A 22,826-nucleotide genomic window follows, 5' to 3' on the forward strand; every position below is an offset into this window, starting at 1 on the left:
AGTTTTAAGCTTGGAAGATGAACCGGCACATTGAAGAGTTCAATACGAACGCGTCGCCCGCCAGCACTGCTCCGTCATAGTTCGACTGCTGTAAAAAAAAAATATTTCAGCTGTAGTCACTGTAGAAGCGAACAATAATGTTGATTGTCACAATGTCAAAAAGTTGTAGTGCATGTAATGAAGCAGGCAGCAAATCCTCCCATATCTTGCATATCTCTTCCATATCTTTCATATTTCTTCATATCACCGACTTTGCCCACTATGCAGGCTAGAAGCCGAAGACATCCCACATGCTATTCAGATGCCCACCCAGCCCACAGCTGGACTTCCACATGACTGCTGCAGTGATTATAAAAACATCTATCTATCTATCTCGCTTTGTGGCAGAAATTCCATTTCGAGCATTTTCGTTTTATCGTTCTTAAAGTTCAAAATGATCATTACGCTACGAAAGAACGGGACCTGAATGCGACGGAACAATAAATGAAGGGAAGCGGCGTCGGTCACTCACCCTCCAAATCTTAGATTTGTACTTTAGGGGTCCTTGCAAATCTAACTCTTTTTCCGGACGAGAGCTTTACTTCTTTTCCGTGTCGCTTGTACGAGCATGGTCGTGTCACTTCGAACTTGTTTTCGTTTGGCTTGTACAGGCGTAAGCGATCAATTCTTATATCTTATGGACAGGAAAGCTCTTCCTGTCTGAAATTGTTGAAGAATTGGTGATCCTAGCTCACAAGCGAGGAAACGGACGTTATCTTGCAGAAATGAATCAAGACCCAAGAACAGCACAGGTTTTAATATTTCTGAATTGTGTTTGCGCTCTTCTTTCACTCTTCCTCTCATAGAGTACAGGATTGACCAAAATACACGAATATTTTGAATATATTCAACGTAACCTTCAAATATTTTTTATCTGGCAAGAATACCTTGGCACGTGACAGAAACGAATATTTTGAATGTAACCTTCAAGAATACCTTGGCACGTGATGGAACAGTCCAGACTTGTGTTGGCACGAAAGGTCAGTCACTACTCAACATCAAAGCTAAGCAGGAAAGTCTCAAGCATGAACCAGCAGATCAATGGCCTCGTCCTCCCTCCGAGAATCCACTACCGCCGCGTCGCCGCCAGCGCCGCCCCTGGCACCACCACCACCACCAAGTCCAGCAAGTTCGACTACGATCTCTATGTCAAGACCAAGCGCGAGGCCGTGTCCATCTCCCTCCACCGCGCTTTCCCCCCGCCGCTCAAGCAGCCCGAGACGCTCAAGATGCACGAGGCAATGCGCTACGCGGTGGGCGGCGGGCGGCGGACGTGCCCCATCGCTTGCATCGCGGCGTGCGAGCTAGTGGGCGGCACCCAGGACGACGCCATGCCGGGAGCCTGCGCGCTTGAGATGATCAAGGCCAGCTTCTGCGTCCAGGACGATCTCCCGTCCATCGACGACTCGGAGCTCCGCCACGGCAAGCCCACCGTCCACCGCGCGTTTGGCATCCCCACGGCGCTCTTCGCGGGAACCGCGCTGCTCGCACTCGGCTTCGAGCACCTGGCGGCGCGCTACAGCGGCGATACGGCGGCGAGGATGGTGGCGGAGGTGAGCCGGGCTATCGGGTCAACGGGTCTGCTGGCCGGTCAAGCCGTGGACCTGGGCATCGAGAACCCGGACCGCGCGGTGGAGCTGGAAACGCTCGAGTTCGTCCACCTCCACAAGACGTCGGCGCTGCTCGAGGCGTCGTTGGTGGCCGGGGCCATTGCCGGTGGCGCGAGCGAGCAGGAGATTGAGGCGCTGAGAGCGTATGGACGGGTGACCGGGCTTCTCTACCAGATCGTGGATGATGTCGCGGACGCTACCAAGACAATGGAGGAGCTCGGGAAGATCCCGGGCCAGGACGCGATGGCGGGCAAGAGCACGTATTCCACCATCTTGGGAGTGGACAAGTCGAGGGAGATGGTTGGGGAGCTCTTGGTGGAGGCCAAGGAACGATTGGGTGTGTTCGAGGAGACCAAGGCACTGCCGCTGATCCACCTAGCCAATCACTTTGCTAATTGGGCTTGAGAGTTTAGTTTGGTATAATGACAATTGTTGTTGTTTTTGTTGTTATTATTATTATTATTATGAGTTTAACACAACAATAATAGAATCAACTGGAAATAATTATTTGGAGCTCAGAAGTTGTGTGGCTTTTTTCTGGATAGTCTCCCAAGCCTTAATAACATGCTTGGCCTCAGTTAAAGTACCTCCAACGGCCATTCGCAACAAAAAATCTCCCGAGAGCACCTGTTTTTCAGGTGTTTGGGTCATTACATGGTGGCATGATGCATTTAGAAACTTACTGTATGTGTGATGAATGTTGTTTCGTTTGAATTCACTGCGTGAAGTAAATTTTCATTCAGAGCATTTACGGAACTGGCCTCAATTGCTTTGAGCCTGAAGCAAACAAGTCCAAATCTGCAAGGCACTAAAATCTGCAATACAAACTTCTTTGCTATACTGAATTCAAATTTAAGAAGTTGAATTTCACGAACCTCGAAACGTTTGTCTTCAGTGACTTTTCTCTCGAAAAGCCTAGCTAGGCAAGTATGATGTATGATATAGTTTTTAAGTTTGGAGGAGCCATAAAGTCGCATGACAAGCCACAACTTCAGAGCTCTAGAAAGAAACAGACCATGATATGTGGCAACAATTAAAACATAAACAAAGCAACAACCTGAATCTTTTTCCGAGTGATACTTGCCAGTCCTTGAAATCCACGACTTCCCCCGCCTCAGATGCCTGTACTAAATAAACAAAATGATAATTAACTAATATTTACTCCACACCTTGTTACGAAGATATTCTGACTGGACCGAAAGCGTTGAAGTCAAGGTCCTTGCATTCTTTAATATAACACAATATACTTTAGTAAGAAATGGGAATAACTTAGCAACAATACCTTGACCCATAATACGGAGCAATCTAGATTTGTCAGGAGCCATTTGTGAGTTCCAACATTGAGTGAATCAGCCTTCTCGATGCCATCCAAGAAATGCCTATACTCGGGGCATATGCACGCACTGCCTCCGTATGCGGCATCTACGTGAAACCACATTTCATATTCCTGGCAAATGGATCGATTATCAAAGCAAGCAACAAGCAAACAACGTTGGAAATGCCAGATTACCTGAGCAATTTCACCGAGCTCTAGCAATGGATCTACAGCGGCGGAAGACGTGGTACCAAGCTGCAATAAGAGCATTATGTAAAGATGCAAAAGACCCACGTATCACAGTACCGTGGCACCCAGATACAGTGGTATGACATCATCCCCGCCTTCCTCAATAGCTCCACGCAGGAGAGCAGGCGAGAGTGCGTAGTTTGTTTCCTTGGTTGTGGGCAGCACCACCAGCTTGATGCCTGCAATCTTACAGGCCTTGTGCAAGCACATGTGAGTCTGATCCGACGTGTACGCTCGGAGTCTGCGCACCACGTCTTCCTCTACAAGCCCATTTGCCGTGTGCTTCGAAATGGCTCGACTCCGGGCGGCACACAGTGTGACAAGCATTCCCTCGGTCGCTGAGCCTTGGATGACGCCCCCGCCTTTGCCATTGCCTAGAAAGTAAAACAAGCAATACGTAAGTCGAGACTTGGCAGTGTGTGATAGACCTGATGATCCCGAGAGGAAGGAGTCTGGCAGCTCGAGAAGCTTTCCCAGCCAGTTTACGACAATAATCTCCAGCTCCGTGGCCGCGGGTGAGGCGATCCAGCTGAAGTTGACGGTATTGAAGCCGGAGATGAGGATCTCGGCTAGAATGCCGGCGGTGCTACTGTTTGCCGGATAGTAGCTGAAGAAGCTCGGGCTCTGCCAGTGCGTGAGGCCGGGAATGATGATGTTGCTCACATCTAAACAGCCACATTGCCAGATTTCATGAGAGATTCGATGATATAGACGGGAGTACCAACCAGCAAGAATGTCATCGAAGGACTCTGGATCTTGAGGTGCAAATGCGGGGATTAAATCATTCAAGTATCCTGGCTGTAGACAGAGTACAAGTGAGTAGTGACGAGGGAGGAGGAACCGGAGAGAAACGTGAAACTTACACTAACTTGGCTTCTGACCGGAAACTTCTCAATGTGGCGATAGTAGTCGGCCACAAAATCCACCATTCGGTGGGCATGCTCCCGAAACTCCTCAGAGTCCATCAACTTGAGGCCGGGTGGTGGTGCCGATTCGCCCATCTCTGAGCTCTCGGGCTATGGTTCCTCAAACAACAATCTTCCTCCCACGTTTTCTATCTGGATCATACGTTTAGTAAGAGAGTTTCTTTAATCTTTGGCAAGTTTCTTTTACTACCTAGGTATATTTCTAAATTCTATTACAATGGCTGTGGAGACCCAGGAGCTTGAAGTGTTTTACGATGAAGGATGTGTGGTGTATGAAGCAGTGTGGGGTGAGCATATGCATTCAGGTTACTTCGATGCTGACAACACTCGCGACTTTCGAGTGGCACAAATCCGAATGCTCGAGGAGCTCTTGGCCTGGGCAGGAGTACCGGGTAAGCATTTCGATTGCTCCGAGACACACCCTTTTACAATGTGTGAATCTAGGCGATGACCAAAGCCGGCCAAGGAACATTCTGGATGTCGGCTGTGGATTTGGAGGGACATCTCGGTATCTATCCAATAAGTACTCCGCGAATGTCACAGGAATAGCATTGAGTGAGTACGAGATTGCCAGAGCCAGAGCCATTACAAAGGCGGAGGGTGTTTGTGACAAGGTATTGCTCTACCGTCACACGAATCAAAAGCATTTTCTTGGTTCATTCAGGTGGCATTTCAAGTGGCAGACGCTTTGAGTTTGCCCTTCGAAGACAACCAGTATGATCTGGTTTGGTGCATGGAGTGTGCCGATCATATCGCAGATAAACTCAAGGTAAAACACTCTCATAGAGTTTGAGCTTCATATGTTACTATTTCTTCGTCTGAGCAGCTAATGCAAGAGATGACGCGCGTGGCCAAGCCTGGAGGCTGGGTTGTGCTCACAGGATGGTGTCATCGAGAGTTTACCCATGGCGAGACTTCACTCAAGAAGCATGAGCTGGTTATAGATTTAATCAGACTGAAAACGTTGAGTTAAGTTATATGTTAATATTTGTGATTTGTGTTTGCAGAAGATTCTAGACAAAATCCGCGCAGCATATCTTCTTCCACCTTGGTGCCCGACATCTGAATATAAAATTATAGCAATCGACTCAGGTTTGCAGGTCTGTGTTATAATTTTAATATATTATTTAGAGTTTACTATGATTAATGTTGTCAGGAGGTAAATGTGGAAGACTGGACACGGCACATGCTTCCATTTTGGGGTCTGCTCACTGCAGAAATCTTTACCTTAAGAGGTGCATTCAAGATTTTGACATCAGGTAATAGAAAACTTTCGCAAGAGTCTTACTTCTCTAATGAGTAAACAGGATGGGCACATCTTCGTGCAAGTATATCCTTGGCATATCACTTCTCCTACATGGACAAAGGATTCAAGAGTGGCGTTTTCAAGTATGCTGTGGTCATGGGAAAGAAAGATAAAAATTAGTTCCAGTAGCAGGATACTTGCCTCCTTTATTATCTGTTGTGATTCATAAAGGTCAATCACAAATGACAATTGACAAAGCAAATCATCAATAATAATTCATTATTTCTTACACTAAGAAGGGGGGAAGGATCTTGCAGCAGCGGCAGTTCCCGTAAGCGCCAGTGTCTTTGTTTTTGCAATGGCCGGCGAGATCGAAGAGTTTTATGATGAGGGATGCGTAGTGTACGAGGCCGTGTGGGGCGAGCATATGCACTCGGGCTACTTTGAGGCGGGCAAGCCTGGGGACTTTCGAGTGGCACAAGTCCGAATGATCGAGGAGGTCCTCTCTTGGGCCGGAGTACCAAGTAAGCTTTTGATCATGGTATCTCTTTCTATTCTATTACAATCTCCTAGATGATGAGCAAAGCCGGCCTCGAGACATACTGGACGTGGGCTGCGGTTTTGGGGGAACTTCTCGATATCTGTCCAAGAAGTACTCGGCAAATGTGAAAGGAATAGCACTGAGCGATTACGAGATTGCCAGAGCCAAAGCCATCGCGAGGGCGGAAGGAGTTTCAGACAAGGTAGATTCCACTCCGTTGTTTGGGGCTGTTTCTAACACTTACGAACAGGTGACGTTCCAAGTAGCAAATGCACTGAATCAACCGTTCGAAGACGGCCAGTTTGATCTCGTCTGGTGCATGGAATGCGCAGTGCACATTGAGGACAAACTCAAGGTAGAAGAATTCATAATCGTTTCATCTGGGTTTGTTTAAATTCCCGCACGCGATTGCAGCTTGTGCAAGAGATGGCACGCGTGACCAAGCCCGGAGGTCGGGTAGTGCTTGTGAGCTGGTGCCACAGAGAATTGAAGCCTGGAGAAACTTCACTCAAGAAGCATGAGCAAGTAAGCGAAGTTCCTAGATATTTCTTGATCTCTTAAAAAGATTGTCATAACATATGGCTGCAGGCGCTCTTGGATAAGATCTGCGCTGCTTACTTCTTTCCACCCTGGTGCGCCACTTCTGAGTACGAAACATTAGCACGCAATGCGGGTTTGCAAGTAAGACTTCCGGTTCTTCAAAGTTTCTCGACTCTATGGCTGATCTTATGTATTATCTTATCTGTAGGAAGTAAAGGTGGAAGATTGGACTCGACACATGCTTCCATACTGGGGATTACTCACGGGCCAACTCTTTACATTGGGAGGTGCATTCAAGCTCTTGACATCAGGTAAGTAAAGATCTTGTTACGTGTCACAGCTTCGGTTTCTTGTTTTTATCTCTTGCTTTCCAGGGTGGGCACATATGCGGACAAGTCTGTCATTGGCTTATCACTTCTTCTACATGGACAAAGGATTCAAGAATGGCACCTTCAAGTATGCAGTGGTGGTGGGAAAGAAAGAGCTGTGATCATAAGGGAGCATTGGATTCCATAAGCATTCATCTGCTCCATTGCTCCTGTTTTTTCTTTCTAAATAAAAATTTCCTGATGAAGTCCAAATTTATCAAGGTATGCAGACCTCATTGTGTTTTCAATCCACTTGTGCATGGGGTATGGAGCATGAGATCAGTTAACCAATTAGTTACTTCAAGTTCATCGCCCACCTTCTCCATCACCATATCACTCTTGTGGTTTTTTAAAAGATTGTATTCTTAATAATACAGGTGATATTTGTACTTTGTAGCATTATATACAATTGTTGAAACTCATTTCTAAATCTTTTGGTCTCATGCTTCTTGGTATCCCAAACCATGTAAACAATATATGAATGAATGAATATACTGGGTCTTGCAGTTCCCAGCTGGAGCTGGGTGGGTATTCATGATTATAGTGTATGAAAGGGAATGGGGCACCATATCTAATTTGCATTGAGAGTGACAGATGCAGTGTAGATCAGATTTTTCCTTTGAAAATGACCCATGATATGCTAGATATCTTTATTTTTATTGAAGTTGGTCAAGAAGAGAGTCTTATATTTATTGATTCATATTCAAGTTGGTTCATGAGATGCTCGTGGGATAGACGATAAATAAATAGATAAATCATGTGTATATAATTTTCATTAGCTGGCAAGAGCATGGGACTTTTAATGGTGGCAAGAAAGGAGAAAATAAAGAAATGTCATTCTTTAGTGAGGGTGGCATTGTCAGTAGTCATTGGGAAAGGAGGGGAAGAGCAGGCCTGTCACTCTACCTCTTATTTCTTTTTTGCCACGTTAAAGCTTGTGTGGCAAAGAAAACAAGAAAAGTGGCAAAATGGGGAATGACAGTGTGGCTAAGGGTTAAACTTATACGTGGGAGCTCACCCCAAAGTATTGGCAAGCAAACATTTCTAAGTGTAGGGAATTTTGTCTTGCATGACCTTGAATTTCGTATATTTATTTAAATCTAAAATAAAATCATTCATAAACATTAATTTCATTATGATCATAAATTTTGTCTCACATGTTACAATTAAAACATAGTGATATTTTGTTTTGTTTCTTGTCCAAAAATTTGTTTTGCCTCACTTTTTATCAATTTCAATTTTAGTACCGAAATTCCAAGTAGCTACAGATGATTTCAAGGGTCTAATCAACATTTTCAACTATGATCATAGATATTTTTCTCTAAAATTCTCACATCCAAAGCTACAACTTTTAACTTTTTAAAATTATCATGTAAAGGTTCCACCAAAAATCTCTAGAACATCATAAGAGGGAAATCAAACACTCAAGTTCTCTAAAGCTGGCCAGGGACAAGGGACAAGCCACAAGCCAAGCCAAAAAATAAGCCTCTTATACACTTAAAAAATTTTGTTTTTTGTAAAGTGGCCAGTATTTTGGGTTGCAACTAACATATATGAACTCTTGGTTACACTATCTTTTTTCGCCCTGCCACATTTTCTTGTCTCTTTTGCCATATAAACTTTGATGTGGCAAAAGAGAACAAGATTTAATAAAAAGCCATCAATCCTAACTCTCATGAAGTCCAAGAAGTTGTATGTGTTGAAGTTCAGTATGGGGGTGTTAGGCAATTGTAGATGATGTGGCTTTACATCTACTTTGCATCTCGTGGGGCGACCAATGTATGTCATTGTCCAAGCTTGACGATCAACAAGTGACAAACCACATTGCACTATTTAAAATGTTAACTTTTATATAAGTTTTACATAGTGAAACAAGAACAAGAGAAACAACAGCAGCATTAGTTCATATTTGACCAAAAGGATTAAAATACATTGGAAACAGATATGCAACGTACAATATCTTTTGAGAATCTCAACCCATGAGATGCTCGTGGGACATGAAATTATTATTGTAAATCACTTGCAGCCATGTCAATACTAAAAACTACCTTAAAAAAGGTTTTGAGCTGTAACCTGGAAATAGCTAATTTACAGCTTGTGAGCAGCTTAAGAGAGCTGTAGTCACTCTTGCAGTTTACGCACGCTTGGTTGAATTTCTTCATTTGGACATTCATAACATTGAGCAAATCAACTGCAAGGTATGGACAACTTCTAGCAGTACGTTTATGTGTTCCCCAGTAAACAAGAACGTTCCAGCAGTGTTTTATTATTCGCTGAGCTTGTGGACAACCAGCTGGATGCCTCGAGGTGCGTCGATGATAACGTGCATCCTGGGGCTGTGCTTGTAACTCGAAGCAGGACTAAATGCAAAGTTGGAGAGCAGCGTGGCAATGGCAACTTTGGCCTCTAACAACGCCAACGTCTGCCCTATGCAAACACGAGGACCCATGACAAAAGGCATGTACGCACTCGGGTGCTTGGATGCCTTTGCAGCTCCTTGCGAAAAGCGCTCCGGGTTGAACTCATTTGCATCGGCTCCCCACAGCTCTGGATCGTGGTGGATCCAGAGAAGTGGAATGGTGACTTGCGTGCCCTCGGGAACTTTGATCCCTCCCAAAACCGTGTCTTTGGAGGCTACTCTCTGGACTTCAGACACTGCTGGATAGAGCCTCAGTGTCTCGTAAAGAATCATCCCCACCTATAAGTTGAACTTTAAAGAGCATTCGAAAAGGCTGTGAGAAACATACCAGCTTGAGCTTGTCAAGAGCGCCAACCTGGGAGTTCTCCTTGAAGTGTTCTTGGACCTCGGCTCGGGCTCGGTTTTGCCAGTCGGGGTTGAGGGCGAGCAGAAAAAGTGTCCACCCGAGTAAGCTACCGGTTGTTTCGTGCCCGGCAAGAAAGAACGTCTTGCATTCGTCCACCACCACCTTGTCACTGAACCCTGTTGATTTGTCGCTCTCCTCCAGGATCAAACCCAGCAGATCATCTCCATAGTTGCCGGAGCTTCTTCTCCGTTCGTGGATCAAGCTCATCACGGTCATGTCAATCTCTCTCTTCACCTTCCAAATCTTACGATTGAGAGAGCACGGGTAGTAACTGCCATTTTAGGATTGTTTGTCAGCAGACTTTCGATTGGTGGAAAATGCATACCTGAAGAGTGGAAGCCAAAAGTAGCTCTGGGCCTCGAGTGCTAAATCACCCAGCACTGTGAGCCCATGAAAGACTTGCTCACCTTTTTCATAGTTGGCACCAAAGGCAACGTGAGAAATGAGGTCTGCGGCGAGCTTCTTCAAGTCGTGTGACACTTCTAGCTCGGCTTGTCCGTGAGGAACACAAGTCTTCCATTTGGCGACCAGTTTCTCAGAACACTCTCGAATCCTTGCATACATTGCCTAGAAATGGAATCCGTGATCTCTATCTAGACTCCAGAAAAAACAAGTAAAATCTATGCCTACCTTCAACTTGAGCGTATGAAATGCTGGAGAAAGCACATTTCTCCGCTGAGACCATTCCTGGCCGCCTTCCAGCCCGAGAACTCCATGGCCTACAACGTCAACCACGACCTGAACTTGCAGGCTCGACTTGGGGAAGTTTTCAAACTGCCTGGACAGGATCTCGCGAGCACAGTCGGGATCGAAGAATGTGACATCGGGAACATCCAGGGACCTTGTCAAGTATGGCTTTCCTGCGGCACATTTTTTCTGTAGAGAGGGAAGCCTGTATAGAAAGCACGGCCTTACCATACTTTGACGACCACAAGACAACTTCGGGCGTGACATGAGCGACAATGTCGTGACAGGTTTCCATCACTTTGCCCTGGTTCTCAATCCTCATCTGGTATTGCTGGCCACTGTTGCCAGCCAAGAACTCGGGCGGCGGTCCCTTGAGCCCCTGCTGCTTTAGTATCCCCTCTATTCTCCTCGAGCGCCTCCATGGTCGCGCAAACCTCCAGAGTAGCGCCGCGCAAATGCCCACCACACTAAGCACAAGCAACGCAGCCATAGAGCGCAGAGGGTTCTCTCTCTCTCTCTCTCTCTCTCTCTCTCTCTCTCTCCGTTTATCGGCTTGCTCGAACGAATGCTAGGTTAGCAGCGAATCTTGCTCGTAATCCAGCCCCGCATTTGGTGTGCTGCTCACTAGTAGAGCTAGGTTCGCTTGGTTTCTCTTTCTCTCTCTCTTCTTGATCTTTCTTTTTTTTTCTTTTTTGTTCCCAGACAAGGAGCATTGAGTGTAAGTTCTTTTAACCCTTTTCAAAAATGATGTACGAAGAACAAAAAAAGCTTGTCCATGGACTAAAGTTTCTGGCGCGGCTACGAGGACGAACTCGCTCGCGAGGAAGAGAATGCGGGGTGTGATATGTGCGTTCTAGTTTTTAACTGCTGCTCCTTGAATGAAGATGCAGGAAGAGTCTACCGTTTGCAAGGCCAGGCGATTGATGGAGGAGCACAGAAACCAAGAGACAGAGGGACGTGGCCACGAAGCCAACAAGAGGTTCGACAATGTGATCAGTTTCTTTCTAGCCCGGGGGTGTGTCCGAGCTCGGCCCCGAAGGTTCAATTCTAGAAGAAATATTTCTAAAGTCCGGCGTCTGAAGCATTCCCATGGGATGACTGTTGTCTCCTGCACCACAATGCATAAATAAGGGCATACCTTTGTGGCTCTTAAGCTCTGCGATCGGGATTTTCCTTTTCCCACGACGCTCTTCTTTGACCTTTACTCGCGTGGCCTCTCTTCAAAGCATGGCAAACCTGTAAAGCAACACGTCCTGAATTATTGTTTAATCTACATTAGGTACTCGAGCAAGAAAATTCAACCAGGGTGAACAGTCTCGCCGCTCTAGATCAACACCTAGATCTAGGTGGCTTGGATACAATGGCCAATCGACTCGCATCATCTCTGGCAAGCAAATGGAAGCTAGTCCAAGGCCAGACGTTCTGGAAAGGCATGCTTGGGAATCCCATGGACGAAACACTCTGCCAGGAGCTGATCCGCTACGGCCAGCACATCCAATGCGTGGTGGATGGATTCAACGAAGTCAAGGCATCTCGCTGGTATGGCCTGTGCACTCACGGCAAGTCACAGCTATTCCACAAGCTCCAGATGGGCAACACCGGCTACACGATCCACAAGTACATCTATGGCAGCACCAGAGATCGCCCCCATCTCATCACAGGTACTGGTACCACCAGGGAGCCCCACACTGGATGGTCTGGCTACCTTGCCATGTCCAACGACCAAGAAAGCTTGAGGCTGGGACGAAGAGACATCCTCCTTGCGTTTCGAGGCATGGAGCTCTCTCGGGAGTGGTCGGAGATCGACTCACTCTTGCCCCTTCCTCGGCTGTATCCAGCGAAACCGGCAGTGGCGGCCGGCAGCTCGTCGCCCGTGTTGGTATCCGACCATGTAGCCTCACTCTACACTCACTGCTATCCAGACGAGGAGTTTGGAAGGACTTGTGTCCGGGATCAGATTGTTTCCACGCTCAGGGGCCTCATTGACGCAAACAGGGACGGAGAGATGAGCATCACTGTGGCCGGGCATAGCTTGGGAGCTGCACTCGCAACCCTGTGTGCCTATGACATTGTAAACGAGAGCGTCAACGCAGCTCCGAATGGTAAGATGATCCCAGTGACCGTATTTGCCATTGGTGGTCCCCAAGTTGGCAACTATGCGCTCAAGGTGGCGGCGGAAGGGTTGCAAAGCCTGCGAGTCCTCACCGTGGTAAATCCCTTGGATCTGGTTACCAAGCTCCCGGGAAATGCTCTGGGTTTCGTATCTCACATTGGGGTGCTGCTGGAAGTTGTCCACACCGGCTTGGCATATCTTAAGCACAAACCCGAGGATATTGCAGTGCATGACTTGCAGCTCTACTTGCATCTGATTGGCAACAAAGTGGAGCCTTTCAAGTATCACCAGCTTGAGCTTCTGAACAAGTCTGCGGATCTGCTGGTGGACCCGATCGTTCCGCCCAAGTGGTGGTATGTCCGAGGTGTGGATGTGAATGTCAGTGTGGACGAGGAAACGGGGAAGGTGTGTTTCAAGCTGACAAATGTCTCTCCAAGTGATCCAGAGTACAGTTGAGTTCATGGATTGAAGTTTTAAGATCACGTTGCTTTGTATTCTTATTCCACTACTGCTATATTCCAGTTTCAGCATGTCTGGAAGCTCTGCCTTTGAACTTTGCTCGTGTGGATCACCAGGCCTTTCATCTTTGTTTCCAAGGCATGGGAAACCTGAAAAGCAACTCACTGACCATTCTCTCTGTTTTTTACTACCGGCGCAGTCTTAGATCAATCGATCCGCATCATCTCTGGCAAGCAAATGGAAGCCAGACGTTCTGGGAAGGCATGCTGACGAAGCTCTCTGCCAAGAGCTGATCCGCTACGGCCAGCTCGTCCAATCCGTGGTGGATGGATTCAACAAAGTCAAGGCATCTCGCTGGTATGGCCTGTGCATTCACGGTAAGTCACAGCTATTCCCCAACCTCCAGATGGACAAAACCGGCTACACGATCCACAAGTACATCTATGGCAGCACCAGAGATAACGATCGCTCTCGTTTCAACACAGGTACCACCAAGGAGCCCCACACTGCCTGGTCTGGCTACCTTGCCAATGACAACTCCTTGCGTTTCGGGGCATGAAGCTCACTCGGGACTGGTCGGAGATCGACGCACTCTTGCCCTTCCTCGGCTGAATCCAGCCAAACCGTCAGTGGCGGCCGGCCCGTGTTGGTGTCCGACCATGTATCCAGGCTCTACACCCATTCCTATCCAGGCGAGGAATTTGGAAACAATTCACGCTCTCATCGATGCAAACAGGGACGAAGAGCTGAGCATCACGGTGGCCGGCCATAGCTTGGGAGCTTCGCTCGCAACCCTGTGTGCCTACGACATTGTCAATGAGAGCGTCAACGCAGCTCCCAATGGTAAGGTGATCCCGGTGACCGCATTTGCAATTGGTGGCCCTCAAGTTGGCAACCATGCGTTCAAGGTGGCGCCGGAGGGTTGCAAAGGCTGCGAGTCCTCACCGTGGTAAATCCCTTGGATGTGGTTACCAAGCTCCCGGGAAACGCTCTGGGTTTCGTATCTCACATTGGGGTGCTGCTGGAAGTTGTCCACACCGGCTTGGCTTATCCCAAGCATGAGGGTTAGCGCATGACTTGCAGCTCTATTTGCATTTAATAGGCAACAAAGTGGAGCCTTTTAAGTATCACCAACTCGAGCTTCTGAACAGGACTACAGATCTGCTCGCTAACCCAATCGTTCCGCCGAAGTGGTGGTATGTCCAAGGTGTGGATGTGAATGTCACCGTGGACGAGGAAATAGGGAGGCTACGTTTCAAGCTGACTAATGTCTCTGCAAGTGATCCAGAGTTTAGCTGAGGAACTTTCATGACTTGAAGCCGGTTTGTATTCTCATTACGGTCTCTCTTATCCGAGTTTTCAGATTCTATCAACTTGTCTTGGCTTCGCTGGCATAAAAGCTTTGTTCAAGGAATCAGCGGTCTTTGATAGAGTTGCATGAGAAGGCTACAAAGATGTGAGTTCTCAGTCGGGCTTTAAGGTACATCATCGCTATCGCGCCTATCTTTTCGCATTGTCTGCCCCGGTATTGCTCAATTTCTTGGATCTCAAATTACACCCGTAGGACTGTAACGCTTTCTACGATTCACGAAATCGTTTTTTTTTTTTTTTGTAATTAAATTTTCTTAGCTCGTTCCAACGACGGAGTCTTCACATTTTTTTTTCTTTCCTACAAGCTTGGACTAGTCAAGATGATTGTTTTCTACGATCACCAATTCACCACGTCACAGCCGCTATGGTTTTTCTTAATTGTGCTGGCGCGACACCACAAGGAGGTCACTCTCAGGCATGATCTGTCACAGAGCTCCATTTAAAGAAATCTTTTGCAGGGCACCCCCAAGCTAGAGTATTCATTTTTTGAAAAAACACTGACTTCCACAGGACACCCGCAAGTGTCGATACTATCTAAATAAAAAGCAGTAGAGATCACTCTTAGACTAGGCGATGGCACTCAGCACCATTCTTGTCAAGCCGGAGCAACTCGACGAGGCCGCGCTCCGCAATGCAGCACGTGACGTGCTCTCAGCCACCCTTACTCGATTCACGTCGCTGCCGGCCGATGCTCAGCTCACGCAGCTCCTTGAGTTTGTAGAATGTACGAAGAGCTCAAAACTAAGGAAAAACTCCTCACACTTTACTTTCTCGTTTTCCCTTCTTCAGCACTCAAGGAGATGCCGCTTGCGCTCCCATCCCAGCCTGAATTCGATGCATACGAGCTCCCCACCGAGTTTTTCGAGATCATCTTAGGAAAGCGTCTCAAGTTCGGGTAAGGTTTTAATCTTCGGGATTGTTTTGAGGGGGGTGTTTTCGCCCTTGCAGGGCCTTGTACTTCAAGAACTTTGAGCCCATTGCACTGGACGAGGCCGAGGATGCTATGCTCGAGCTTTACTTCGAGCGAGCTCGGATCCAAGATGGGCAGACAATACTAGACATTGGTGCTGGATGGGGCGCGGCTTCTTTCTACATTGCAGAAAGATGCCCTCGCAGCCACATCACTGCTGTCTGCTCCAAACTTCAAAAGGATTACATTGACAACAAATGCAGGTAAGCTTTTGGTTTCTTTAATTGCTTTCCAAGATCCTAAGCACAAATAAGTCACTAGCGCTGGTTTTCATTCAGGGAACTTGGCATTTCCAATGTCCGAGCTATAGAGTCCGATATCTGTACACTTGAGTTGAATGAAACTTTTGATCGGGTTCTTTGCATTGAACTGCTTGAGGTGAGCGATCTCCCTTTTTCTTTCAGAGTCTGGTGAGTCACAAAGATTTGGTACAGTACTTGAAGAACTATAAGCTACTGTTCGAGAAGATTTCGTCGTGGATGACTCCGGATGGCCTTCTTTTCATTGAGGCCCTGACTCACAAGTCCTTCGCGAGGCATTACCAGGTAGTATAGCTCTTGGAATAATACATCTCTAAAGAATAATGTTGATGTAGGAAACTCAAGGTGATGAGATGACAGCTTGGATTGGAAAATACTTTCTGAATGGAGGAACACTTCTTGCGGACTCCCTGCTTCTCAACTTTCAGGTAAGATAGCAATTTGACAGAACTATCAGTGATTAACAATTGTCCCGACTCAACCAGGATGATCTATCCATTGTTGGTCACTGGCGTATCGATGGAAGGCATCATGGTCTTTCCAGGTAAGGCTTGAGTTTCTAAAGAGAAAAGCCAGCCACTAAGCGTTTGAGGGCAGTGACGCGTACGCAAGACAAATGTCTGAGAATGCGGACTTGATCCGGCCCATATTCAACGACGTCTATGGTAAAGAGCAGGCCAACGTTTGGATGGGGCGATGGAAAGCTGTGTTTATTTTGTTCGCGGAGATGTATAAGTTTGACAACGGGCAGCAGTGGCTCCTTTCTCATTATCTCTTCAAGAAAAATTAAAGGTTCCTATAGAATATCTTTTGACTTTAATTTCCTAAAGTATAAACTGTCTCCAAAGATTTATGTTTTAGTTGAGCTCAGTGCTGTTCTTACTAGCCGTGTTATCACGTCTATGAATGATCTCAAACATGTAATAATATGTTAGTAAGACTTTTGGATGTGGATGTCTGGCTGCCTCCACTTGGGCGCTACAAGACCCTCAAAAACATTATCAAATGACACAGATGGCTAAAGTCAAGAGGTGGGGTACATGATCCCACATTATCTCCGTGGGTCGCAAAAGTGGGAGTTATTGCAAAGTTGGCGATAGTGTTCAACGAAGAGAATACCACAACACCACGGATCTAACGTGGGCGGGTGAGTTTCAGAATATATACGCACAGCTTTCCCATCTCAATAGATTTTGGTTCTTGAGGATGGAGGCCAAGCACTTGCAATCTCGTGTCGCCATAGTCACCTTTCCACTACATGGCCACCAAAATCCGATGATGCGACTGGCGTGTCGCCTTGCAAACTTGGGAATCCGGGTCACATTCTTCACCAGCAAATGGTTTGAGAAATCCGCAAAACCATCCAAGGCCTACGAGGAGCTCATCAAGGTGGTGGGCATCGAGGGAGGATTGGATGACAATCAGCTCAACAGCAGCAACGATGCCATCGCCGATGTGTTGCGAGAATCCGAGAAGATGAGACAGCCCTTTGAGAAGCTAGTGCTCGCCGATGAGGAGGAGAATGGGACGCCATTCGCGTGCTTGATTGTCGACGCGTGCTTCCCATGGCTTCCGGAAGTTCGTCACAGGTTTGTGGCTGGATTCTGGGCGAGCACCGTTGCTTGTGCGAGTGTCATGGTTACGCTGCCAGACCTCGTAGCGAAAGGATACCTCCCAGCCCAAGGTGAGAAGTTGCTTTCTCCAGGAGCAAATGGACTAGCTCTAGCAGGCATTCCATTCTACTTCCACACCGCCAACGAGGAGGATCTCAGGATGAGCATCGAGTTTGGGCAGGTGCTTCTTCATTCTGGGATGAGCTGCCTGCTGCTAAACAGCTTCGAGGGCGCGGAGAAGCAGAGAATCCAAGAGCTCCAGAGCCTGCTGCCTTGTCCGTGCCTCCCAGTGGGTCCTCTAATGGCGACTGACCAGAATGGGATCGCTCGACACGCTGATCGTTGCCTCGAGTGGCTCGACCAGCAAGAGCCCAAGTCCGTGGTCTACGTCTCCTTTGGAACGCTCGCGTATGTCTCCGCGCAGCAGTTCGAGGAGCTCGCGCTGGGGCTGGAGTCGAGTGGAGCGTCCTTTCTCTGGGTGGTCAGGCCTACACTCGTTGACAAGCAAGAAGACGTCGAGACCTTCCTCGAGGAGTTTCGAAAGAGGACGAGCGCGAAAGGTTTGATCGTAGCTTGGGCGAATCAGCTCCAAATCCTGGCTCATCCATCGGTTGGATTGTTTCTCTCTCACTGCGGCTGGAACTCGACGTTGGAGGCTGTGTGGAGCGGCGTGCCCGTGCTGGCCTGGCCCCTCTTTGACGAGCAGAACGTTTGCGCTCGCTATCTCGTCCACGACTGGAAGGCCGGCACTCCGATCAGCGACGCTGCACTGGCGAAGTCGGGCGTGCTTGTAAGTCGGAAGGAAGTCCGAGATGGCGTAAGATCCGGCCTCCGGGACGAGTCTCTTCGCTACAGCATGAAGCGAGCGTCCAAGGCTGCTCGCGAGGCTGTCCAGCCAGGAGGCTCCTCGTTTTCCAGCATCGAAAAGCTAGTCCTTGCGATTAAAGCCGGATCATGGAGCTCGTAGAATTCTTCGAAGTATCGTGAATTCTTCACCCCCTTCTCACACTGGATCATCGTTTCACCATACAAAAACTTCTTTCAACTGCATTGATTTCATCAAATTCGTTTCGTTTTACTGGTCTTGAATTGAGAACGTTTGGTTTTCTTCTCGAGGGGTATAGCTTAGAGCACTCCTTCGTCTTCGTCTTCCCAGATGGAGGTGGAGTCGCCGGCGCATCTCTCCGCGGCGTGCGAGCGCCTGTTGAGCTCGGGCCTCTACTCGGACATCACTTTCCAGACGGGGGACGACTCCACCCCCGCCCACCGCTGCATCCTCGCGTCCCTGTCGCCAGTGTTTAGCACCATGCTCTCGGCCGGCCTCCAGGAGCAAGAGACCGCCACCATCGCCATCACCGACATGACCACTCCACAGCTCCGGGCCTTCCTCCTCTTCCTCTACACGGGCCGCCTGGAGCAGCAAAAGGTGGCGGAGTCGGGCTTGGCCGTGCTTGCCGCCTGTCACAAGTACTGCCTCCCGGGAGCTCTCATGAACGCTTGCGTCGCCGGCCTGTCTCGATCCATCACCTGCGAGAACTGCCTCGGCCTGCTGGAGCTCGCGGATCTCTACGGCCAGGAGACGCTGGCTGCCAAGTGCCGGAGCTTTGTCACCAGTCACCTGTCCGAGTTCCTCGATTGCAATGGAAAAGCGCTCGTCTCAAAGAATGCGGAGCTCCTGCTGGACCTGGTGAGAGAGAGACTGCCACCGCTTGGCTTCCGGGAGATCAAGCTCTGGTTCCGACGATATAACACCCAGAAGGTCCGCTTGCATAAGGTCGTTCTTCCAGCCGGTAGCACTGTCGCGGAGCTTGTGTCCGAGGTGAATAAGCAGCTCAACCGGCCGAAAAAGCTCAGGGTGTCGCTCCGGATTCTCCAAGTTTTCAACCATCGGATCGGCCGCATCTTCAAGAGGAAGGATCCCATCTCGGTCATTAGCCAGGAGGAGTCGGACGGTGATGGCCTGCGGGCCGAGGAGGTTCCACCGGACGACGAGAAGTCTGTGGCTGGTAAGTCTGTGATTCACGTCCACCACTTCCGGACTGGGACCTGGTCGTATGAAGCTTTCGGAGAGCCGTTTGCAATGCACGTTCACCACCAGGAGACTCTTCGCAGGATCAAGCAGAGGATCAAGGCGAGGCTGGCTGTGTCCAACGAAACTTTTGAGAAGTGGAAGTTTGCCAAGTTCCATACGGTACCAGGCCTGAATGATTATGTTCCCCCGGTTTATCTCGACGACAATATGCCCATGGCGGTGCTTCTGACGGTTGATGGATGCTCGTCCTCTAGAGCAATGTCAACGTTGCCTCTTGGCATCCACCACACCCAGGATGTCTTGGGGTCTTGCAAGTAGAAAACATATCCTGCTTTCTTTTGAGTATTACAACCAATGGGTTGAGCTGACATGAAAAAAAACGAGAAAGTTCTTGTATCCAAGTACCTTGTGAAATTAAGCTGCTACAACGTTGTCTAATGCGTCCTCGGTGTTCAACACTTCTACCAGTTCGACATCCAAAATATCTTTCCGAGGATTAGCAGCGGCAACTATAACTCGAACGGCATCACCAGCTTCTAGCTTCACGTTGGTACTCACCGATGTATGCAATCCCACCTGCAACTCACATTAGCCAGCTTATAGAAAACAGGAAACACTGAAAACTTCATACCTCCTTGATGGAGACGACAACTTGTCCGTCTTTGACCCTGACTACCGACGCTTCATACAGCTCGTCCCTGGGCCGCCTCCGCAGATACTCAATAAGCCAGTACCTAGAGGACGCGTTTCCCAATTTTCTCGCCTCCTTCGTTTTCAAGTTGGCTAGCATAATTGCTGCCTCGAGCTGGCTACTGCTAAGCGGTGGAGACTTTTTGCGAAGGGCTGCTTTGACCTGTTAACCAAAGCGATCACGTTTTAACAAATCGTCAGTAAAAGAGGACAAGGAGAACCTGGTAGTGTGCCAACAAGTCACTATATCGTCTGATTGGAGAAGTAAACTGAACGTATCCAGGTAGGCCCAAACTAGAGTGCTGTAGCGGTTTGGTGCAGTTCATCTCGACAGCCATGTCTGACTGTCCTCTGTATGGCAAGGCCAGAATCTTCTCGTTGCCGTAAGCAGCTATGGCCTCGCCACACAGAATCATCATCTCTGAAACAAGTTGTCCAGAGGGACTGGTCATGTCGATCACCTGAAGCTTGATTTCGGGCTCAAACGAATCTGGATTGGTTACTTTGACTTCTATCTGCCGAGTGGATAAATCAACTGCACCCTGCTTACAACATCCTCAAAGATCAACCACTGAAGCTAAATTAAACAACAAGCACCTGAGAAAGTCGCCATTCATAACGGAGTCTGGCAGCCTTCGCCAGCAAATTTAGCTCACGCTCTTCGTCTAGTTGATACATTATAAGCTCCGTTGCAGAGTCATATGAGAGTCGCATCGACGGTTTTATCACTGAGCTGCATACCGAAGACTCTGCAATGCTTGAAACACCAAACTTGATTTTCCAGAGGTCCAGGTAGGCTAGCAAGCAATACACACCTGCCATCTTTGTCGAGGATGACGGACACACTCACAGCGCAGCATTCCGTGTTCTGCCTAAGGCTCATCGGTCCAGTAGCTAAGTTCATGGGAAACATGGGAATCGTTTTCTCTGGCAGGTAAACGGTCGTTCCTCGGTGTTTTGCTTCTCTATTAGTCTCAGGTTAGCCTAGCACAACAAATCAACACACGTGCACGCACCTTTCAATTATATGTTCCGGCTCTACCCATCTTGTCGGATCCGCAATGTGAATCCAAATTTTCACACGACCGTCGGGGAGCTCAGTCGCGCTCAATCCATCATCGATCTAGAAATGAATGTCAGGAAGCACAACGATAGACCAAAACACAAACCTCTTCAGTAGAATCTGAATCAATGGTGTAAACCTTCATGGCTGTTAAATCGACTCTAGAATCCTGATCAGACATCAAATTCCAGGCTTTAGAAAATTTAAGAATGAATAAAGCGCACCTTATTTTGATCAAGACATGGCTCCTCTTCAAGAAGCTTTGCAGCCGCAATATGCTCGTCAGAAAAAGCAGTCGGAATTTTGGACTTTAGCAGTTCCACATTTACGTGAAACGGAAGAATACCTATGCCGATCAAAACATCTAGAGCAGATTCAGGAGACTTCTGCTGTCCCAAGGCCTCCAAAACCTGGAATATATTAAATCAGAATCAAACTTTGATGCAACGTGAGTAGCTTACCTCTTTTGCCAAGTTCTTCTGAGTTTCATCGGCAAACGCATCTAACGCAAATTCCTGCAGAGCTTCTACGCGGGCGAGCGCGAACTTTTCCGAGGACCAACTGGTGGGAGATGGCTTTGAATCATGAGACTGTGCTAAGGCGGACTTGACCATGTTGATAAAATTCACCAGCTCCATTCGAGCGGTTTCCTCGACATTATACTGGTGTTGTAACTCCTGCACCTGATAAACAGAAAGATCAAACATGAGAGACAATGATGTCGAGCTTACCTCTGCACTAGACCGCGGTTCGTAAAAGACAACAGGCCCTTTTTGCTTGCGCCTAAAGAACACTTGCTTTGAAGATAGCATACAATGCGTTGCATAGTACTCAACGTGGGAAACATCCCCAAAAAGCACCTGCAATTGCAAGGCAGACAAGTCAACCATTTCAACAAAAACGTCGACTCACAAACTTTGGCTAGCTTCTTTGAACTTATGGATTTCTCCTCTGACTCAACCAGCTCGTGCCATGCAATTTCTATAAGAGACAAGTCCTGCAAAACGCAAAATTGTTTCATAAGAAAAAATGAAAGAACAAAAAAAACCTGTATGGCTTCCGTTTGCTTCAGGAACTCAACGATGTCTTCTGGTTTAAACGTTTCTACATCTGGAACAACGTATCTTACTTTCCCAGGCTTCACCGAGTGGGAATTTCCATACTGCAAATACGCTATAGCATTAGTTAAAGAGCATACTTCTTCCAAAGCTCTGAAAGAATAGTCACCTGGTCTATGGCAATCCAGTTCTTCTTCCCTTCCGGCCTATCCACAACCGCACAAACAAGCTTGCCATCTTTTACAAGCTCTACAAGCATTCCTTTGCGAAAAATTTGATCGCCGGACGTCGCGACTTCCTCGCTCGCGCTCACTCTCAACTCTAGATACCTGCGAAGAATCCAAAAGAAACCAGCTAGAAGAAAGCACAAGGATTCTATAGACAATGCCCATACCTCCCCCTGATTCTTTCCTTCTTCTTTTCTCGCGTCTCCACAAACAGACCGACAAGCTGCTTGATACTGGCAAGGCCATCGCTCCATTTCCTACTCAGCAATCCATAGCTGCTACTCCAGGGGCCTCCAATCCCTCCCCGCATCGCCGACGAAGTCGTAAAACTCCTCCTGTTCCCTCGCCTGCCAAGCAAAACCCTGCGCGACGAAGAATCCCGCCGCGACGACGATACCACCCCTGCCGCCGCCACTCGATCAATGCCACGCCCTGACGATGGCACCATCGCCATTGTCGCGTGCAGCGCGGAAGACAAGCAGGCTGCACAGAATCGCCCCATAAGCGCCGCGACGAGCGGCGCTCAGCAAAGCATGGCAAATGCGGGACGCGAATCAATCGAAGCACGCGGAACTGGGATCCAAGAGCCCTATCGCAGCTCTTTCACATAAACCCTATCTCTAA

At 48.0% G+C, this 22,826-nt stretch overlaps 10 protein-coding genes across 13 annotated transcripts; 7 read left to right on the forward strand and 3 right to left on the reverse strand.

The window, feature by feature from the left end:
* The first annotated feature begins 986 nt into the window (after window positions 1-986).
* Window positions 987-2,054, forward strand: LOC9632463 (heterodimeric geranylgeranyl pyrophosphate synthase large subunit 1, chloroplastic). The gene has a single exon (XM_002970276.2). It carries the CDS (start codon window positions 987-989, stop codon window positions 2,052-2,054), a length of 1,068 nt encoding a protein of 355 aa, XP_002970322.2.
* Window positions 2,055-2,069: 15 nt separating this feature from the next.
* LOC9631762 (tyrosine decarboxylase 1) lies at window positions 2,070-4,256 on the reverse strand. 2 transcript variants are annotated; one of them, XM_024675368.1, is made up of 11 exons: window positions 4,077-4,256; window positions 3,939-4,011; window positions 3,642-3,878; window positions 3,271-3,581; window positions 3,160-3,219; window positions 2,932-3,096; window positions 2,819-2,875; window positions 2,707-2,771; window positions 2,525-2,648; window positions 2,333-2,464; window positions 2,070-2,276 (listed from the first exon to the last, which is right to left on the reverse strand). In XM_024675368.1, exons 1-11 carry the CDS (start codon window positions 4,212-4,214, stop codon window positions 2,154-2,156), a joined length of 1,485 nt encoding a protein of 494 aa, XP_024531136.1. In that variant the 5' UTR covers window positions 4,215-4,256; the 3' UTR covers window positions 2,070-2,153. The 2 variants fall into 2 exon arrangements, with proteins under 2 accessions (XP_024531136.1, XP_024531135.1); XM_024675367.1 differs by having other exon boundaries at window positions 3,271-3,587.
* Window positions 4,257-4,315: 59 nt separating this feature from the next.
* LOC9632464 (probable tocopherol O-methyltransferase, chloroplastic) lies at window positions 4,316-5,674 on the forward strand. Of its 2 annotated transcripts, XM_002970277.2 has the most exons (7): window positions 4,316-4,531; window positions 4,584-4,753; window positions 4,804-4,908; window positions 4,966-5,076; window positions 5,147-5,239; window positions 5,296-5,398; window positions 5,447-5,674. In XM_002970277.2, the coding sequence occupies exons 1-7, from the start codon at window positions 4,357-4,359 to the stop codon at window positions 5,563-5,565; spliced, it is 876 nt and encodes a 291-aa protein (XP_002970323.1). In that variant the 5' UTR covers window positions 4,316-4,356; the 3' UTR covers window positions 5,566-5,674. The 2 variants fall into 2 exon arrangements, with proteins under 2 accessions (XP_002970323.1, XP_024531146.1); XM_024675378.1 differs by lacking the exon at window positions 5,447-5,674 and having other exon boundaries at window positions 5,147-5,231; window positions 5,271-5,340.
* A 1-nt stretch (window position 5,675) lies between these two features.
* Window positions 5,676-7,055, forward strand: LOC9631763 (probable tocopherol O-methyltransferase, chloroplastic). Its single transcript, XM_002970278.2, has 7 exons — window positions 5,676-5,909; window positions 5,959-6,128; window positions 6,177-6,281; window positions 6,341-6,451; window positions 6,515-6,607; window positions 6,675-6,777; window positions 6,841-7,055. Exons 1-7 carry the CDS (start codon window positions 5,744-5,746, stop codon window positions 6,954-6,956), a joined length of 864 nt encoding a protein of 287 aa, XP_002970324.1. The 5' UTR covers window positions 5,676-5,743; the 3' UTR covers window positions 6,957-7,055.
* Window positions 7,056-9,072: 2,017 nt separating this feature from the next.
* LOC9631764 (cytokinin hydroxylase) lies at window positions 9,073-10,967 on the reverse strand. The gene is made up of 5 exons (XM_002970508.2): window positions 10,575-10,967; window positions 10,290-10,519; window positions 9,985-10,226; window positions 9,582-9,930; window positions 9,073-9,532 (listed from the first exon to the last, which is right to left on the reverse strand). Exons 1-5 carry the CDS (start codon window positions 10,834-10,836, stop codon window positions 9,101-9,103), a joined length of 1,515 nt encoding a protein of 504 aa, XP_002970554.1. The 5' UTR covers window positions 10,837-10,967; the 3' UTR covers window positions 9,073-9,100.
* Window positions 10,968-11,706: 739 nt separating this feature from the next.
* On the forward strand, window positions 11,707-12,915 carry LOC9632465 (phospholipase A1-Igamma1, chloroplastic). The gene has a single exon (XM_002970279.2). The coding sequence runs from the start codon at window positions 11,707-11,709 to the stop codon at window positions 12,913-12,915; it is 1,209 nt and encodes a 402-aa protein (XP_002970325.2).
* Window positions 12,916-14,780: 1,865 nt separating this feature from the next.
* Window positions 14,781-16,467, forward strand: LOC9631765 ((S)-coclaurine N-methyltransferase). Its single transcript, XM_024675478.1, has 8 exons — window positions 14,781-15,013; window positions 15,079-15,184; window positions 15,238-15,462; window positions 15,538-15,637; window positions 15,694-15,804; window positions 15,855-15,947; window positions 16,005-16,063; window positions 16,117-16,467. Exons 1-8 carry the CDS (start codon window positions 14,863-14,865, stop codon window positions 16,307-16,309), a joined length of 1,038 nt encoding a protein of 345 aa, XP_024531246.1. The 5' UTR covers window positions 14,781-14,862; the 3' UTR covers window positions 16,310-16,467.
* Window positions 16,468-16,598: 131 nt separating this feature from the next.
* LOC9631766 (UDP-glycosyltransferase 84A1) lies at window positions 16,599-18,239 on the forward strand. The gene has a single exon (XM_002970281.2). It carries the CDS (start codon window positions 16,726-16,728, stop codon window positions 18,097-18,099), a length of 1,374 nt encoding a protein of 457 aa, XP_002970327.1. The 5' UTR covers window positions 16,599-16,725; the 3' UTR covers window positions 18,100-18,239.
* Window positions 18,240-18,261: 22 nt separating this feature from the next.
* Window positions 18,262-19,535, forward strand: LOC9631767 (kelch repeat and BTB domain-containing protein 12). Its single transcript, XM_002970282.2, has one exon. It carries the CDS (start codon window positions 18,289-18,291, stop codon window positions 19,480-19,482), a length of 1,194 nt encoding a protein of 397 aa, XP_002970328.2. The 5' UTR covers window positions 18,262-18,288; the 3' UTR covers window positions 19,483-19,535.
* LOC9631768 (ribonuclease II, chloroplastic/mitochondrial) lies at window positions 19,471-22,756 on the reverse strand. Of its 2 annotated transcripts, XM_024675493.1 has the most exons (15): window positions 22,370-22,756; window positions 22,145-22,304; window positions 21,966-22,079; window positions 21,834-21,914; window positions 21,649-21,777; window positions 21,379-21,600; window positions 21,142-21,327; window positions 21,024-21,086; window positions 20,871-20,977; window positions 20,670-20,819; window positions 20,452-20,611; window positions 20,076-20,396; window positions 19,796-20,017; window positions 19,570-19,740; window positions 19,471-19,499 (listed from the first exon to the last, which is right to left on the reverse strand). In XM_024675493.1, exons 1-14 carry the CDS (start codon window positions 22,702-22,704, stop codon window positions 19,579-19,581), a joined length of 2,412 nt encoding a protein of 803 aa, XP_024531261.1. In that variant the 5' UTR covers window positions 22,705-22,756; the 3' UTR covers window positions 19,471-19,499; window positions 19,570-19,578. The 2 variants fall into 2 exon arrangements, with proteins under 2 accessions (XP_024531261.1, XP_024531260.1); XM_024675492.1 differs by having other exon boundaries at window positions 19,480-19,740.
* Between the last annotated feature and the right edge of the window lie 70 nt (window positions 22,757-22,826).

Source organism: Selaginella moellendorffii, unplaced genomic scaffold, assembly GCF_000143415.4.
Source record: "Selaginella moellendorffii unplaced genomic scaffold, v1.0 SELMOscaffold_14, whole genome shotgun sequence".
Classification (NCBI taxonomy): domain Eukaryota; kingdom Viridiplantae; phylum Streptophyta; class Lycopodiopsida; order Selaginellales; family Selaginellaceae; genus Selaginella; species Selaginella moellendorffii.

Bases quoted from the DNA above. Each gene is read 5' to 3' on its own strand.
- LOC9631763 (XM_002970278.2), top strand. From the start codon at position 5,744: ATGGCCGGCGAGATCGAAGAGTTTTATGATGAGGGATGCGTAGTGTAC. The intron at 5,910-5,958 runs GTAAGCTTTTGA...ACAATCTCCTAG, and splicing joins CTCTTGGGCCGGAGTACCAA to ATGATGAGCAAAGCCGGCCT. The intron at 6,452-6,514 runs GTAAGCGAAGTT...ATATGGCTGCAG, and splicing joins CACTCAAGAAGCATGAGCAA to GCGCTCTTGGATAAGATCTG.
- LOC9631762 (XM_024675367.1), bottom strand. From the start codon at position 4,214: ATGGGCGAATCGGCACCACCACCCGGCCTCAAGTTGATGGACTCTGAG. The intron at 3,588-3,641 runs GTCTATCACACA...TTTACTTTCTAG, and splicing joins CTTCCTCTCGGGATCATCAG to GCAATGGCAAAGGCGGGGGC. The intron at 3,097-3,159 runs GTAATCTGGCAT...TCCATTTGCCAG, and splicing joins AGCTCGGTGAAATTGCTCAG to GAATATGAAATGTGGTTTCA.
- LOC9631768 (XM_024675493.1), bottom strand. From the start codon at position 22,704: ATGGGGCGATTCTGTGCAGCCTGCTTGTCTTCCGCGCTGCACGCGACA. The intron at 21,601-21,648 runs GTAAGCTCGACA...TCTGTTTATCAG, and splicing joins AACCGCGGTCTAGTGCAGAG to GTGCAGGAGTTACAACACCA. The intron at 20,612-20,669 runs GTGTGTATTGCT...TGGTGTTTCAAG, and splicing joins ATCCTCGACAAAGATGGCAG to CATTGCAGAGTCTTCGGTAT.
- LOC9632464 (XM_002970277.2), top strand. From the start codon at position 4,357: ATGGCTGTGGAGACCCAGGAGCTTGAAGTGTTTTACGATGAAGGATGT. The intron at 4,909-4,965 runs GTAAAACACTCT...TCGTCTGAGCAG, and splicing joins ATATCGCAGATAAACTCAAG to CTAATGCAAGAGATGACGCG. The intron at 5,399-5,446 runs GTAATAGAAAAC...ATGAGTAAACAG, and splicing joins ATTCAAGATTTTGACATCAG to GATGGGCACATCTTCGTGCA.
- LOC9631765 (XM_024675478.1), top strand. From the start codon at position 14,863: ATGGCACTCAGCACCATTCTTGTCAAGCCGGAGCAACTCGACGAGGCC. The intron at 15,463-15,537 runs GTAAGCTTTTGG...GTTTTCATTCAG, and splicing joins TACATTGACAACAAATGCAG to GGAACTTGGCATTTCCAATG. The intron at 15,805-15,854 runs GTAGTATAGCTC...ATGTTGATGTAG, and splicing joins CCTTCGCGAGGCATTACCAG to GAAACTCAAGGTGATGAGAT.
- LOC9631766 (XM_002970281.2), top strand. From the start codon at position 16,726: ATGGAGGCCAAGCACTTGCAATCTCGTGTCGCCATAGTCACCTTTCCA.
- LOC9631764 (XM_002970508.2), bottom strand. From the start codon at position 10,836: ATGGCTGCGTTGCTTGTGCTTAGTGTGGTGGGCATTTGCGCGGCGCTA. The intron at 10,520-10,574 runs GTAAGGCCGTGC...AATGTGCCGCAG, and splicing joins CTTGTGGTCGTCAAAGTATG to GAAAGCCATACTTGACAAGG. The intron at 9,931-9,984 runs GTATGCATTTTC...CTAAAATGGCAG, and splicing joins TTTTGGCTTCCACTCTTCAG to TTACTACCCGTGCTCTCTCA.
- LOC9631767 (XM_002970282.2), top strand. From the start codon at position 18,289: ATGGAGGTGGAGTCGCCGGCGCATCTCTCCGCGGCGTGCGAGCGCCTG.
- LOC9632465 (XM_002970279.2), top strand. From the start codon at position 11,707: ATGGCCAATCGACTCGCATCATCTCTGGCAAGCAAATGGAAGCTAGTC.
- LOC9632463 (XM_002970276.2), top strand. From the start codon at position 987: ATGGAACAGTCCAGACTTGTGTTGGCACGAAAGGTCAGTCACTACTCA.